The following is a 15,288-nucleotide window of genomic DNA, read 5'->3' on the forward strand; positions in this document are numbered from 1 at the left end:
GACGGTGGAACGTGCAATCCTACTCGCTGCCGTACGTCCCCTCGGCGTGTCGTAAATCAAAACACAAAGCTGCGCATGTGCGTGCGTTACCATGGTTATGTGAACGCTGTGGGGTTCGGCCGTTTCGTCATGGTGAGTTTTTACACCCTTAATTCAAACAAGACAAACTTGTTTAATGTTTGAAACTAACTATATAATAATTATATAACTAAAGCTACTGCAGCAGCGTTAACTGCTAATTATAACGAATAGAATGAGAGGTCATAGATAACGTCATAGATAAAAGTCACAGATAGCGAGTTAGCCGAAAGAACGTTTAAACACTAGGCTTTTATTTTCTTATAACTGAACTTTAACCTTTCAATTTATAAGATTTAGAAGCATGTCATTCTTTAACCTCCTCTCTGTTTTTCCTGTGCACGGTAGCCACTCAAGAAAAGAAAGGTACGAGCCAGAGGCAGTCAGTACATTCAGTATATTTACACGTGTATATTTTTGTACATATGTCATGTTGTGTGGATAGAGAGATATGCAGTCAGGTGTCGTGACTCAGAGTCACTGCAGATCCCCCTTGACCTCACCAATACACTTACTACTAGACACAAGGTGCTGTTCATATTAAAATTCAGCTTTTGCCTGTGCGAAGTCCTCCAAAAAGGGAAGTAAGCCGAATAAGGCTCAGAAGCTGAAGCAGCAGCGAGAGGAGGAGGAGAGGCGGCTGCGAGAGGAAGGTAAATATTGCTTTAGCACGGTTTGGTTGTAGGATATGTATTCAGGCGCTGCACTCCTCATGTGGGTTTTCCTCGTAGAGGAAGCAAGGCAAGCAGAGAGAGAAGAACAGGAAAGACAGGAAAGGGAGATAAAGGAGAAGGAGCTGGAGAGACTAGAGCTAAAGGTAAGGTGTCATGATCAAAAACAATACATGGTTAGTCATCCACAATGATTGTGTGTTTTTACTGGTGTACTGCACGTGGGACTTTGTGCTTGTACTGCAGGACAGGGAGCGCAGAGATGATGAGCTGAACGAACTGCGCCATCTACTGGAGGAGAATCATGCTGCAGTGACCAAATGGAAAACAGATGCCGTGGAGAAAGCAAAGGTGTGTGTGTGTGGCAACATAATCTGTTTTAATATCCCTGTTCAATAAAACACAACATAATGTTCTAAATGCTAAAATCATACTTGTCTGCTGATTTACACATTTAGGCTGTGTTCCTTGTTTTTCAGTGGGAAAGGTATGTGCATTGTGATGGCACCCCAGACCCCGCGGTTGTGCAGGATATAAACACATACATCAGCTTATGGAGAGATGACCCAGAAGTCGACATCACAGCTGTGCTCCAGCAGTGTAAACGTGCTACATGGGTCCGTGGAATAAGCATCACAACATGGCATATTAGTCTATAGGAAAGTAATTATTTCCTGAATATTGTTAAATAATCTGAGTTCAAATACATTTTGTGCTTTGTAGCTGGTTGAAGAGCTGGAGGAGCTACTCAGAGGTGCTACAGATCCACAAGAGGCTGAGAAATACCAGGAAGCTCTTATAAACTTACTGGAACTGATTCACTTCAAACACCAAGTCGCCACTGAAGAGATCCTTAAGGTAGAAAGTTCTAAATTATGATTCATTATTGTGCACATCAATTGCCTTTTGGTGCAACAACCAAGGTGAAATATGCATAAAAAAGAATTGCTAATATTCTGTGTCTCGTTGTTGACAGAGAGCCAATGAGAGCATCGATACCGAGACAGGTAACATGCAGACTGTGGTCAAAGACGACAACGTGACCCTTTGCCTTTGGGCCAACCTCAAGAAAAACCCAAGGTCTGTAAAAGATGTAGAACCAACGTGACAGACGGCAAGTCCTTAACATTTCTGGCCCATCCAGGTTTAAAGGTTTGAACTTCAAGGAGGCCAGCGTGGGCTTTGAGCTTCCAAAGCAGCTGGCAGTGAGCGACATCGCTGTACGAATCCTCCACACACGTTATGACCACCTGTCTTTGCTGGCCAGGATGGCTCATCAGAGAGTGTACACAACCAGCCACAGGTCTGAAAGAACTTGTTCTTTGTCTAATACCTTTACTACAGCAGTACATTCTACTGATATAGTTTTGTCTGTGCCACTAAAAATGTTCATCTGTTCCATTCCCTTTATTTGTTTGTTCCCAGGTCTCTTACAGGTGGTGATGCGATAGCAGTGGAAATGGATGTATCTATAAACGGAGAGACCAAAGAAGATGAAGAGGTGATGTCTATTCTGGAGTCTGAAGGGCAGAAGGTGAGAACCCTGTAGCGCTGGCCTTTAATTTACTTCAGTGCGTTGTCTGTATTCTCACTGTGTGAGTATTGTACAGAGTGCAGCGAGCCTGCAATCAACGAGGAGCAGTGCCCAGCTCGCACAACACCAGTCAGGCCAGATACTGACCCAGATGGAGGCACTTAAAGGTGAAGATGCCCGACCTCAGGTTTCCTGACGCTCCAAATGTGGACTGAACTGCTCCACCATGCACGGCTCAACCCTGCTGCAACTCACATTGATTGATGTTTTTCTCTTTCAGCTGAGGAGGATGTGACGTCTCCAGCCAGTGTTGTGCAGGTGGTGGACTTGATGCAATACACACCTCTGGGTGGGATTTTCTACTATGACATATTCTGTCTCCCGCCACAAGCCTACCAGGTCAACGGCTGGGAAATCAGACAGGTAGACTGGAAACTATTTGAGGTTTTGTTTTACACTAGGCCCAGCTTTTAACCTGGAAGTGAACACAATTTCCGCAGGTTTTGAATAAGGGGCTAGAGGTTTTTCCCTACCCCACGGAGACCACACTGGAGGATGGCACCACACTCAGTTCACTTCCTATTGGGGTATCAGTGACGCTGCCTGACTCAGTTGTCTTCTTGAAACCTCCCCATGTGGCTTGCTGGGATGTTGCAGGTATGACCAACAGGCTCTGTGGGTTACACTTTAACACAAAAAAGAGCCACCAACTGTAAACCCGTTTAAAGGTGAAATCAGAAATAGCACCTCAGGTGGTCTCTCATCCAGGTGAGCAGTGGAGGATGGACCGCGTCACGGATGCATCCCACGAAGACGCGAAGATCTCCTTCAAGATGGACTCATTCCACGCTTTTGTGCTGATGCAGGAAACATACGCCAACTTTCCCATCCGCAGCTGGGAGCTCAAGCCTCTCTGTCAAGATTGCGTCATTCTCACCGTCAACGGAGCTCTAATCGACGTCAGCATTACCATCAAGGTTTGAAGCTACATGTACAGCACGCACATCAACATCTGACCTGAGTAAGAAATTATAGCTCCTTATTAATTAGAGTCTTTAATTTGAACAGGGTGACCAGTGTATGTTGGAGTCCCAGCACCACAAAGGCCTCACTCACCTGACAGGGAAGTGGATGAGTGCCCCCGCCCTGCAGAGAGCCGTGATCAACGCAGGGATCAACATCTTTGTCGACGAATATGCAGACAAATACATCAGTACCTGTTGCAAAGTGTGTGCAATTACAAAAGAAAGCATGAACAAAGTCCACCAATTCTGCTTTTTACTCAGCTCTACTGTCATCTGGCTGTCGACTAGTTTCATTTTCCAGTTACATAACGCGCTTTGTGCTTTTCTCCGCTCTTCAGGACCCACTCACAGAACACGCTGCCTACGAACAGATGGCCCTGCTCGCCTCTGCCTGTGCTTTCTCGTGGAGCAAGTGGAACGCCAAATGCAGAGCCGAGCATCTGGTCATGCAGGTATTCTCAATCTAGCATTAGGTTAATTTAATTCAGTACTCAAAGCTTTTTCCTCTTTTCCTCCAAATGCAGTAGGTTGATTTGTAATGAGTGTGTGCCAGTACCACTCACACACACACTGCCCAGGTAGAGCACAAAGACTAACCTGTTCAGAATTAGGAAGGGGAAGTTGTGAATAGCCACACAGACGTGTGTTCAAGAGAAGCGTGTCACTGTTCACCTTCATTTCAACAAATGTCAGATTCAAAACACCAAATTTCCATTTTATTGCTTTTCCTCCGTGTAACAGGTGTGTGAACACCTCGGTCCCGACCCCGTGCCCAAGGACTCCTGGAGCCTCTACCTGCTAGGAGCCCAGAAGAGTCTAAAGCTGCAGATCACAGAGACCAGTGACTCGTTCGCTCCAGATCATTATCCCGGCAGCGAGTTTCACTCTACCTTTATGCACATGCTCCAGGACAACATGAGCGCCGAAGGCATCAATATGACCCGAAAGTCCAGTTATCTGTTCATTGATACAGTACAGAGTCTGCTGTGTGCCACTAAGCCCCTCATGCATTCCTAATGGTGTGTGACATCAAGTCAGTAGCAGTGTACAATTTTAAGCACATATAAACATTATATCGTAGAATTAGCTACTTTATTTGTGCAAATCTGAATGCTTTTTCTTTGGAACATACAAAAAGTTTATGAAGTTGAAAACGGTGACATTCCACAGCAAAAATGAAACATAAAAATAAAACCTTTGGTGTTAAAACCTTTACAATACACAATTATAACTTAAAAAAACCTGATTAATCTACTTCAAAACTAATAAACCCATAGAGATTTCAAAAACACAAAAAGTTTTATTACCAGTGAATATAGTTATAAGTTATAAAACATCTCTCTCTAAAACCAGTGAGGAATGGAAAGTTCCAATAAAAGTCTGAGTCCCCTTTATCCTCGAGTGCATTAAATGAGTTTAGGAAGCCATTTTGTGCAATCTGAGCCATCATCCATGATGTTTGTCAATGGAAAACTACACTTGCGGCTCATTGCATGAGATCTGATTTAGAAATATCATGATTAAGCTGCAACATGATTGGTCAGTGTTTCATGACTGATCTAGCCTGATTTAACATATTGGTTTGGGTCCAGGTAGATGGTTGCAAGCGGCACTGATCATAAAAGTCCATTAAGGACAGTGGTTGTCACCATCACCTGAAATATCTTCTCTTAAAACACAGACATGCATTCACACACAGACTAATATAGCAAACGTGATGTGATGCATAAAATCCTCCACAGGTTTAAATATCCTGAGGCCTGACATGTGCTTTCAAAGTCTTGTGTTGGGAATCTTCAGGCACCAGTAAACATCCAAACAGCCTTTTTGCTTAGCAATGGTGCAGTGTCCTTTCTTCTTTACCAGCATAGTATAGAATGTGCAGAAGGCCGAATGGTTGATAACGTCATCCGCCCCAAGTCTCGTGGGCTAGACGGGTGGCTGTCCATTGTGCCGGAGCCCCGCATAGGGCCACAGTAGCTGCTGAATGGTCATCCATGAGTCCCCGGTCCCCACGGGAGCAGCATCCGCTGCTGGCTGCATCACCAGGCTGGCCAGAAGTGCCAAGAGTCCTGCAAAAGATGATGGTGAATTGGCCATTATGGAGTTTTAGCCTTTGCAGAAAAGCATTCTGAGAAATGAACCTAACTTTACCTGCCAGCATCACTACCATGGCCAACCAAAGCCAGATGCCTCTGCCACCTCTGGCTACTGCTGCCGTTGTTGCCCGGGACGAGGTCAGGCTGTTTGACAGGGCCTGGGTTGCTCCTGGGTCTGTAGACATGGGGCTGGAGGAAGGGCTCGGACTACAGCAGGCAAGAAGTGAGAATAAGTTGTTACCGCACAACACATAAGGTGAGAAATGGATGGAAACAGAGAATTAGGATGTTCAATTGAGCAAGAAAATGATCAAGTCACCAAAAATGATGGGCACGAGACACTGACATGGCAGAACGTTTTCACAGAACAGTGTCTTCAACACTTTCTGGTAAAAACAGTGGGTCATTTGTGGTAACTTATACAACAGATGGCAGTTAACAAGCTGCTGCTCGGCACGATCTCGCAGCCTGACTCGAGCAGTGTTAGAGATGCAAAGCCATCCTTGATCAGCGTAATGAAAAAGCCATCAGCAACAGTTAATGCCAGTGGAATGGGCAAAAGCAGCAAAGTAACTGTGGCCTTGAATGTGCCAACAGCAGGAGTGCTACTCCAAATCACTCTATAGCCATTATGGGACTTAGTGCAAGTCTAAGTGGTCTTTGGTTGGCACTCCTGCCTGATGCACACAGGCCTCTGGCATGCATGTATGCTTTGATTACAAATATACCCAGTTAGACTGTCTCTGCACACTTACAGCATTACAAACAATTCATCCTGACCCCTGAGTGATGCAGAGGCAGGTAAAGAGGAAAGGGGAAGTTCAGAACAATATACAGTACACTTGCACAAAAAATAATCAGTGGCTTCACAAACAAAGAAAGTTTAGTTGTTGGCACGGTTAGTAATTGACAGTGGACGAAACACAGCAAGGTGGACTGTTGGACATTTTACACATTGCAAGTCAGAACTTGAGATCCATGCATGAGACAAATTGCAGGGCTTCAGATATTAGTTGTGTTGACATACACTGATCTCAAGTCAATGAACAGTTGAAGGAAATAGCTGATTACCAGCCCTCATAGTAAAATACCCTGAGCCAATGGAGCAGAGAAGCTAGTCCAGGACAGACCCATGTAATGAAAGAGTTCCATCACTTAGCTGGTTCCTAAGGTTCTCACAGGGTTAATACATCGTGAGCGTTAGGCTGACACAGGCCCAAGGGCTGAACCAAAATAGATGTTTATATATCACACATACTGTATGTGTGATACTAGCTATTGGAACCTCAGTACAGCTAAATGATCAACTTTTCCATGATGCAGCCAGCTTCTTGGCTTTGCCGGCAGAAAGCAGGATTTGGTTGGACTAACGTCTTGAGGGGCAGAATGAGGGAGGTGAGTTTGCTGCCCAGCTCACTAAGACTGGACCTCCTCCTCTCTGCCACCAGCTTCTCCTTCTCCTCCTTCTCCTCCGCCTGGTCAGTGCTGTCGCACGCCGTCCTGTGGGCATGCGTGGGGGGATCAGGCATTCACAAACACACCGTTAGGGCGTCACAGTCAAGGACGAGCAACAACAGCGACTTTGGTACGTGCACACGCGTGCCCGCGTTCATGTCATGCATACAGTTCATAGCCAGCGCAAGCAGGAAGACGCGGACACCATTATTCACCTGCTGCAGAGCAGAAATGGATTTAGTGAATATGGTGAGTCATGCTCATGTATTTGCATTTTCTTGCAAAACAACAACACACGCCTACGATTTAAATGCTCCATCATCACATCAAAAATCCCATGAAGCTATTGCGAAACCTTTCAGATATTTGGAAAACACGGAAAATGATTCCACATCTGTCGTCCAAACATTTGAAAGCATATGGTGGCATTGGAGACTGAAATCCACACATACTTTACATGTTAATAAAAAAAGGAAACGTATGCAGGCTTCTCAAACACTTCCCCATGCAAGAATGACCCAGGCGCATCACAAATGGCATCAGTATGGTTCGACATCATCACTGCTTTTTGTTTTAGCTTTGTGTCCAAGTAATAAAGACTGAAGAGGTTTTTCATGTAATCTAAAATCAGGTCCTGCTCCCATACAGCAACGATGTCACGCCAGAGAGCTGCCATCTTTATGCATCAGTATCCGCAATGAAACAGCGTGTGGCGGAACCAGCTTTCACCAGTCTCATCCTCCTCCTCCTGACATTTCTTACCCCTTCATCATGACACAGGGCTCCTCAGTGTCAACCCAGGCCGCAGAGCTAACAAAGCGCTTTAGTGGGGGGCGCGCCATGCTCTTCCCTGCCACATTCCTGAAAACCACCGTTATCACAGTTGCATAACAACAACAACCCCTCGTATCACAGTACATCATGACTCAGTGGAAAAAAAAAAAAAAAAACACAGTGGCAGCTTTCCACCCACCAGAAACAATGACGGAGTGAACTAAAAGCAATTTGAATAGTCGTCATGCCTTTGTTCCAACTGTACTTCGCGTCAGTACAACCCGGCACTTTAGTTCACTCACTACATCTGGGAAGCTCACATACAAATACCTACCATGGTGAGCGCTGGGTCAGCCTCTCCACTTCAGCTTCTGAGCCGTCCTGTGTTTTGGACTGTTGGGAGACATCAACATATCACAATCACGTAAATTAAAAGATCAGCTGGTCCTTCAGTGTAGTGCAACTCGCTCTGTGGTGGAGCACATTTTGGCTGTGGTCATTTCCCCAAAGGACGTAGGTGAGCTGTGATCCTCACCATGTCAAATTGCATGTTGGCTCCACCACGAGGGATCGCCGCTATGCTGACTCTGCGAGCTGATGCCTGAGAGGAAAAACAGACCAACTAACATACAGAGCTACCACATGAACTCACCTTGAGAGCACATTCTCACCTTGTACTGTGGCAGCTTCTTGCCCCGGAAGTCATCTAAAAAACAGGACAAATTATTCACTTTATGGTGTAGGTTACAGCATGCTGACATTTGTACTAACTAGAATCAGGTGACATTGGTTCATTAGGCTCCGGCTAATATACTGTAGGTGTATTATCCAACCTCTTTCGGTTTGTGATCCAAACGACCTCTCATTCTGCATGAGCGTCTCTCTCAGCTCCAACAGCTCAGCGTGCTCTTTGGTGTACATCCTCCTCAGGTTCTCCACGTGCTGGATCATCACCTCCACTGCTTTGCCAATGCGATTCTCCTGACACGAACAAGCGTACAACAAATCATCAGATTATATACGCGTCAGGAGTAAATGTGTGTTAGTTTGTATTTTAAATGCCTGATGCCCACTTGATGAATGGCGCCAAGCATCTCAGACCGACTGGATACCCTAGCCATGGACTGGATGAGGATATCAAGGTTCTTCTGGAGCCTAAGGATGATCTCCATGGACTGGTTATCATCCTCACACAGAGGAGTTAGAGCCTGGTAGGAGTAGTAACAAGACAGTACAGATACTGTTCTCACATGGCAATGTGTTAGCCTCTAGGTGGACACACACACACACACACACACACACACACACACCTGCAGTAAGCCCTGGCAGCTGGACACTTCCCTGCGGACGTTCTCCTCAGCCAGGTCACGTGACCTCTCCTCCAGTCGGAGCCTCTTCTCCAGGGTAAACATGTCACACTTAAAGCCCAGCGCCAGACGCTGGAACTCTGCCTGAGGACACACAGACACACACAGACAAGCTCATGGTGAGACAAGTATTGGGTGCCATTTCTGATCTGAGCAGATTATTTTTAAATACATTTTAAAAAGTGAATCATTAATAGTTAAATGCACAGCAGTGGGACCATATAGTACATACCTCAACTTCCTTGTCACTGGGTAACAAGCTGCAGGAAAACAACCATCATCAGGACTTTTGATACACGTGTTATTATGGAAGTAGGAGTTAAATTGGGTTAGTGTGCCTGTTACCTGTTCTTATCATCTTTACAGGTGTCATTGCTATCGGTTATGTTTGACGTCTTTGCTAGAAAGAATAATGATCAGCAGATAAATTGTGGCATAATAAAACCAGCCTGATCACGACAGTCAGTCACTGGTTTAATAGAAAGCTTTGCATCTACTGTAGCATATGGTGCACAATGAAAACACACATACCTTCCTTTTCACTGATCACACTGGTCTCACTTTGGTACTCCTGGAAGTTCTGCTCCCTGATGACCTCCATGCTGCCCAAAAGCTCCTGCAAAGTCCAGATAAATCTTACTTCCTTCTTCTGTTCCTCCCTCATTTCCTCACTATAACTCTCCTCTCTCCACTCCTCAACATACATACATTTTCTCCTCAGTTAGCATCTCAAAGTGCTGGTAGAACTATATTTCTCTTCATACTCATACTTCAACACTCACAAGGTCTCAAATTACCAGCTTAATCTAACATGATCCTGGTATTTGATAAAATCTACACCCAAGTCATTTTACACAACAGAATAATAAAAAGGAACGGATTAAAATTAGCAAATAAAAAGCAAAAATATTAAAGACAGAAATGTGCACATATATATAATAGTATAAGTATATATAAGTAAGTCAGCAGAGAATGAAGTACGATGAGTAAGAGCAGGTCTTACCAGCTGCCTTTTATTTTTCCCGTGGTGCAGAAGAGAGTTCTTCCTGGCACCGCTATCGTCCGACTGGCTGGGGTCAGAGGTCACACTTCCCATGCCATTCCCCGATTGGCTGGCGAGTGTGATGGACGATCCCGACTGAGGGGAGCTGCCGTTAGAGGTGGTCATTTTGCTGCTGCCGAGCTGATCTGTCCCTGGATGGAAGAGTTGTTGCGTGGGTGGTCGAAGTAGCACACAAACAGTACAATGGACTACAGTCCATTGTGCGAGAATCACATTTTGTATGTCTACAGAGATTGGAGTTGTTTCCTACCTGGCATGTTGGTATCTGTTGTTGGTGCCTCGACTGTGCTATCCTGAACGCTCTCCTCCTCCTCCACCACCACCGGTAGCAGGCTTGTGCTGGAACGCACAGAGCACTTTTACACACTACTACAGGTTTTACAAAAAAATTAATCTGACCCCTACTGAGTTCTCTCCAGTAAACATTCAAGTGTATTACCAGTGAAATGACTCACCTGTCCTCTGCTGGTGATCTGTCTGTGGACTGGTCACAGTTCAGGCTCTGAGATAAACAGAAAAAGAGGTGGGGTGAGAAACAGACAGGTGGCCTTAGAGAACATTTTTCTCTAGAAATAGTGAATCATTAAAAAGAAGGACACATGCACACTTCTATGCATACATACCTGTCCCATGGCAGTGAAATGCTATCTAGGCTGAACAGAGTGTTGAAGAGAAAGACTGGGCTGATTTCTTATATAATAGGAAGCTTCATGGAGAGCCCTGCAGCCTGATGAGTGAGTGTGTGTGTGTGTGTGTGTGTGTGTGTGTGTGTGTGTGTGTGTGTGTGTGTGTGTGTGTTGCTGAGAAGGGTGCTCACAGAACACGGTAAAACTGGCAGTGTTAAGTAGTGGAGGCGGACTGCGTGTGAAAACACATGCACACAGCAAAAGTAATGCAAGGTGAGCACTTGAAGCAAGGCAATAGGATGTTGTGTAATGAGCATACATCACATTGGTTTTTCTTCTGTTGGGGAAAGAGCAGCATAATTCAAAACACAGAGGATTTTATGTCACTGACTAAAGATACAGATACCAAACATTTTAATAAGAGTAAAAATTAAAACAGTTATACCTTCACAACCTTTAGTTTTAGGGTGCTTTCACACCTTAATTTGTTTGCTTTTGTCTAAATCAGTTAATGAGTTTGCAAACTTGTAGCAATTATGCCTTGGTTCGGTTCTGTTTCAATACCATGCTTACACTTATAATTTGGGGCGTTAAAATTATGCAAAAATCGTGGCTAAATTCACAAGTAAAATAACGTGACCTTAATTTGCCTCCATGCTCTGATTTAGCTAATGAACAAGGAAGTTGTCAGTCCTTTGACGTGGCACAGCAGATCCTAAAAGCTCCACAAGCAGCAACAAGCTAGTCCACTGACTGATGACGTTAATTATATTTAATGATCAGACAGACATGACGGCTCATATTCATGTGTATGAACGGTGATGTTACGCTCGTGATTTGAAGAGGTGATGCAGTTGCGCGAACAGTAAACTGGTGTCATCATAGGTCAATGTAGCATGTTAGCCGACAGGCTATTAGCAATGCCATGCTATGTTATGATGCAGCTGGAGTTAAGGGGGGTGTGTTCTAGTAACGCTACCATTGTGACTCTGTGTGGTCGTATATCAGACCACAATAAACACGTTTACTTTAACAATGCTTTAACAGCCTGACATATAATGCAGTTGTTAGACAGGCTTGGATTTCATTGCAGAATCACGGTGCTTCTCGTTGAACAACACTGTCTACAAGGAGACGGAAGCCCAGTGTAGCTGCAGAATCTCTCAAGATGTCACCGATACCAAAGACACGGAAAGAAAGCTTGGTCTGAGAAAAGCGATCGTTTATTTAGTTCGCAGACTCATTTTCAACCGTCAGCTGAGACCTGCACCGCTCTGACTCTGCTACGCTTCACCCACAGTTTACTTGGGCGCTGACAGCGCCTGCTGGCAGGTAACAGGTAAATTGGTAAAGGACGGGACGCTCCCGATCGTTCAAAAGAAACACTCCACAAAACACAAGTTATAGCTACGCTCCATCCATAGATCACTCTGTCAAAGAGAGCGCACGTGCTAACAGAGGTAATGTAAACCAAGGCACCGACAGGGACGGCTAACAGGATGTCACCAGGTAAAACAACAGGAAAAGTCGGCCATCAGTTAACGTGGTCACTCTCTCATGGAACACCAGTTTACGTTACAGACGTGTTTTTAGTAGTATTTTAACGCCCCAAATTATAAGTGTAAGCATGGTATGGCCCCACTAAGTCTACAAGTACAAATCTGGTTACGCACGCATATAAAGCCTGACCCTAATTTGACTCCATACACTTCACTTCAAACCACATAAAAACGTTCTCTCTGCTGATTGGTCAGATGTGTCTGTCTGCCGCAGGAGCAGAAAAGTAAAAAGTAAAAAGGTCCCGTGTTGTGGACCACTTCACATTTCCGTAACAAGAGAGACAGTTTTACGATGGAGGTCAACCTACGTGGCCTACGTTTCTATTACATTTTTTGCATTTACCACCAATCTTACAGTTTCAAAATCAAGTGCAGTTACAGCTAGAAAACAATATATTGATGCACATCAATATAATCCAATAATATATTGGAGCCACCAGCAATACAGGAGGCAGCGTGTTATGTAAATCAGCCGAAGATTTTACCAAATCATGTGATTAGCTGCCTTTGGTCCCGTTTTGGTTCGGTACGCGTTCTCACCAGGAGGACCGCACCAAAGTTTGCCATTTGATGCGGCTCGAGAGCACCTCATTTTGGGGGTCTCTGTGCAGTTGTTGTGGTGCGCACTCGACTACCATGTTCACACCAGACAAAACAAACCGCACCAAGAGGGAAAACGAACTTGAGTTCGATTCATTTGAACCAAATCCTGAAGCTGTGAGGCACCCTTAAAAGGCAATTATTCACATGGAAATCCCAACAAACCTATTAAAATGTCTTTCATTTACAAGCGAAGCTATTATTTGAATATAGCCAAATTATTATGTTCAGAAAGTCTCAGGTGCCTTTTCTTCCTGTAAAACATAGTTAATTCAGAATCCTGAAAGGTAGCCACATTTGTATTTGGCTAAACATTTTGGCTGCACACTGCTGTCTAAAAGTGACGAATAATAGTAATAAGGTAATAACGTACTCAAGCCAAATTTAAACTTAACGCTCTACCCTAATTTACATCATAAAGCATGATGCTGAAACACTTAATGACACTTTGTAGATTATTATTATTAAGTATAATAAACCTGCCTGTTAGCAACAGAGATCAGAGAGAACAGCTCATCCTGATATTCCCTGTGTCAGTGGTTGGAGAGGTGAGGATACTCTGATCTTTCACCTCTGCTCCCCTCCTTGGCCAGGGCAGGAACTCCCTTTCAGCTATTCTCTGTCGACTGACTGCAAGCATCCTACACTTCAAAACACACCTGCTCCCCGAGACAACATATGAAGCAGCAAAATAACAGAAAGAGGAAGGAGCAGCAACAGTGGACAACTGCTGAAGAGAATAGAGGAAATGATACAAAATAACTTCCCCTTTGCTACTAACCTTAGTACGACTCATATCTCCCGGGCTCGGGCTCGCCTCGTCTTCCTTCTCTTCTGCTCCTCTTTGGGCCACACAGGTGGGCTCAGTGCTGGCCACAGGTGAAAGGGTCAAAGGTCAAGCGATATGATTTCTCTCATTCCTGCTGTCTAATGATCCAAAATGAAGAAATGTGAATGCGAGCGCGAGACATGAGGAAGAGTCTTTAACTCTCTGTAGGTGGACTGTGTCTATGCAAAGTATGGCTCCAGAGATACCAATAAGCCTGCACACTCCTCCCACAGCAAGGAAAACACCCATTTTACTAGCAAATATGAACGAAGTCATAGGGAAATTATGAAACGCGGTGAAGTGGGCACTGTGACTGCCCCAGCCTTAGATGGCATCAACCTCAAGCCTTTCCAGGGCTAACTTTTACTGTCACGGAAACCAGTTAGGATGCCGAATAAAGCTACATGCTACTGTAGCTTATGCTTCTACGTTGATTCTATTATGATTTATCATCCTGGTACTTTTTAGATGTGGCAGTACTTTTCAATCAATCAATCAATATCATTAACAGCGAGTGTATCACCAGTTGAACATTGAGTGGACGATATGAAAGCTCACCTTACTTTTTATGATGCAAAATATTGTATTACTCAGGCAGATTCCTTTCCTTTTACCAGTGGAACTACTACTGAATGAAAGTAGTATTGAAGTATTGTGTGTGTTTAAGTAGTTTAGCTAGAATTGATAACCCCACTCTTTAACGTCCTCTAGTGGCAAAAGACTGCAACACATTTCAGCAGTACCTGATATTTTGTTGACAGTCATTAAATATATTTTTTTATGTACCTCTCACACTGGGTAGTGGTTTCATCTAATCCTGGCGAGGTGTTCTCAGGAGAAACCTTCTCGACTGCCATCGGAAGACCGTTACCAGATGTGTCCTGTTCAGGCGAGATGCTCATATTTTCTGCTGGATCATCTGAGCGTGATGGCGTAGTCTCACATTTTTCTGCAAGTGATGAGAATATAATAAATATTTACCGTACTTTTTTCCCTGTCAAATATCTGGCTCAGCAAAGGGTTGTTGTATTCCAAATTCTTCATTTAGCCTATACTGAACAAAATATTATTAGTAATCAGTAGAGAGAGACAAAATAGAATAATGTGTTTAAACTTTTAAAAAGGCTTCTCTCTTGGAAACAACACAACATCTGATTCAACAACATCAGGAAATGACTCACACTTTGGTTAAGTTGTAAAGGCAGAGCAGCAGAGCTATAGACTAGGTGACAGTTGGGGGGGGGGGGGGGGGGGGGGGGGGGGGGGGGGGGGAACTGAAACAAAGCTAGTGAGAAATCCACAGAGAAAGATTTATATACAGAAAGAGGGAGGCGGAGGTCTTACTGTTGTTCTCTGAGTAGGATGGATCAGGCAGAGCATTCGCCTCTGGGTGCCTGACGCTGACAGCTTGTGAGTGGGTGCTCAATGGCACTGCTGCTTCTTCCTGAGAGAAAAAAAACCCACAAATCAAGTAATACATATTCAACAACATAAAAAAGGAGGTGAAAAGATCAAATAAACAACACACATTCGAACTGTGTGCCAAACATCAGGCTTGTAAATCAATCAGTCAGAAGAAACACATCCTGTGTGATGCAAAGGCATTGA

At 44.3% G+C, this 15,288-nt stretch overlaps 2 protein-coding genes across 14 annotated transcripts in view; one reads left to right on the plus strand and one right to left on the minus strand.

Annotated features, from left to right (window-relative positions):
- dnai7 (dynein axonemal intermediate chain 7) lies at positions 1-4,702 on the plus strand. Of its 2 annotated transcripts, XM_029161576.3 has the most exons (17): positions 18-132; positions 427-444; positions 647-731; positions 810-895; positions 996-1,100; positions 1,229-1,366; positions 1,473-1,607; positions 1,726-1,829; positions 1,894-2,052; positions 2,175-2,283; positions 2,360-2,450; positions 2,564-2,706; positions 2,784-2,940; positions 3,052-3,260; positions 3,352-3,510; positions 3,647-3,760; positions 4,050-4,702. In XM_029161576.3, exons 1-17 carry the CDS (start codon positions 76-78, stop codon positions 4,323-4,325), a joined length of 2,145 nt encoding a protein of 714 aa, XP_029017409.1. In that variant the 5' UTR covers positions 18-75; the 3' UTR covers positions 4,326-4,702. The 2 variants fall into 2 exon arrangements, with proteins under 2 accessions (XP_029017410.1, XP_029017409.1); XM_029161577.2 differs by lacking the exon at positions 427-444 and having other exon boundaries at positions 1-132.
- lrmp (lymphoid-restricted membrane protein) overlaps positions 4,379-15,288 on the minus strand; it is a 23,652-nt gene continuing 12,742 nt past the window's right edge. For 5 of the 12 annotated variants that reach the window (XM_041072194.2, XM_055511605.1, XM_055511606.1 and 2 more), the window contains 20 exons: positions 15,025-15,124; positions 14,467-14,629; positions 13,633-13,720; positions 10,522-10,568; positions 10,317-10,405; positions 10,007-10,197; positions 9,535-9,619; positions 9,349-9,403; positions 9,236-9,263; positions 8,947-9,087; positions 8,710-8,844; positions 8,470-8,617; positions 8,308-8,342; positions 8,172-8,237; positions 7,971-8,029; positions 7,625-7,723; positions 6,779-6,907; positions 6,163-6,189; positions 5,463-5,614; positions 4,379-5,380 (listed from right to left, as the gene is read on the minus strand). In XM_041072194.2, coding sequence (XP_040928128.1) covers positions 5,238-5,380; positions 5,463-5,614; positions 6,163-6,189; positions 6,779-6,907; positions 7,625-7,723; positions 7,971-8,029; positions 8,172-8,237; positions 8,308-8,342; positions 8,470-8,617; positions 8,710-8,844; positions 8,947-9,087; positions 9,236-9,263; positions 9,349-9,403; positions 9,535-9,619; positions 10,007-10,197; positions 10,317-10,405; positions 10,522-10,568; positions 13,633-13,720; positions 14,467-14,629; positions 15,025-15,124 — 1,980 coding nt within the window. In that variant the 3' untranslated portion in view covers positions 4,379-5,237. Of the gene's footprint in view, positions 5,381-5,462; positions 5,615-6,162; positions 6,190-6,778; positions 6,908-6,931; positions 7,724-7,970; positions 8,030-8,171; positions 8,238-8,307; positions 8,343-8,469; positions 8,618-8,709; positions 8,845-8,946; positions 9,088-9,235; positions 9,264-9,348; positions 9,404-9,534; positions 9,620-10,006; positions 10,198-10,316; positions 10,406-10,521; positions 10,569-13,632; positions 13,721-14,466; positions 14,630-15,024; positions 15,125-15,288 lie in introns of those variants that run through there. The other 7 variants (XM_055511607.1, XM_055511604.1, XM_055511609.1 and 4 more) reach the window with 7 other exon arrangements.

Source organism: Betta splendens, chromosome 9, assembly GCF_900634795.4.
Source record: "Betta splendens chromosome 9, fBetSpl5.4, whole genome shotgun sequence".
Taxonomy (NCBI): Eukaryota; Metazoa; Chordata; class Actinopteri; order Anabantiformes; family Osphronemidae; genus Betta; species Betta splendens.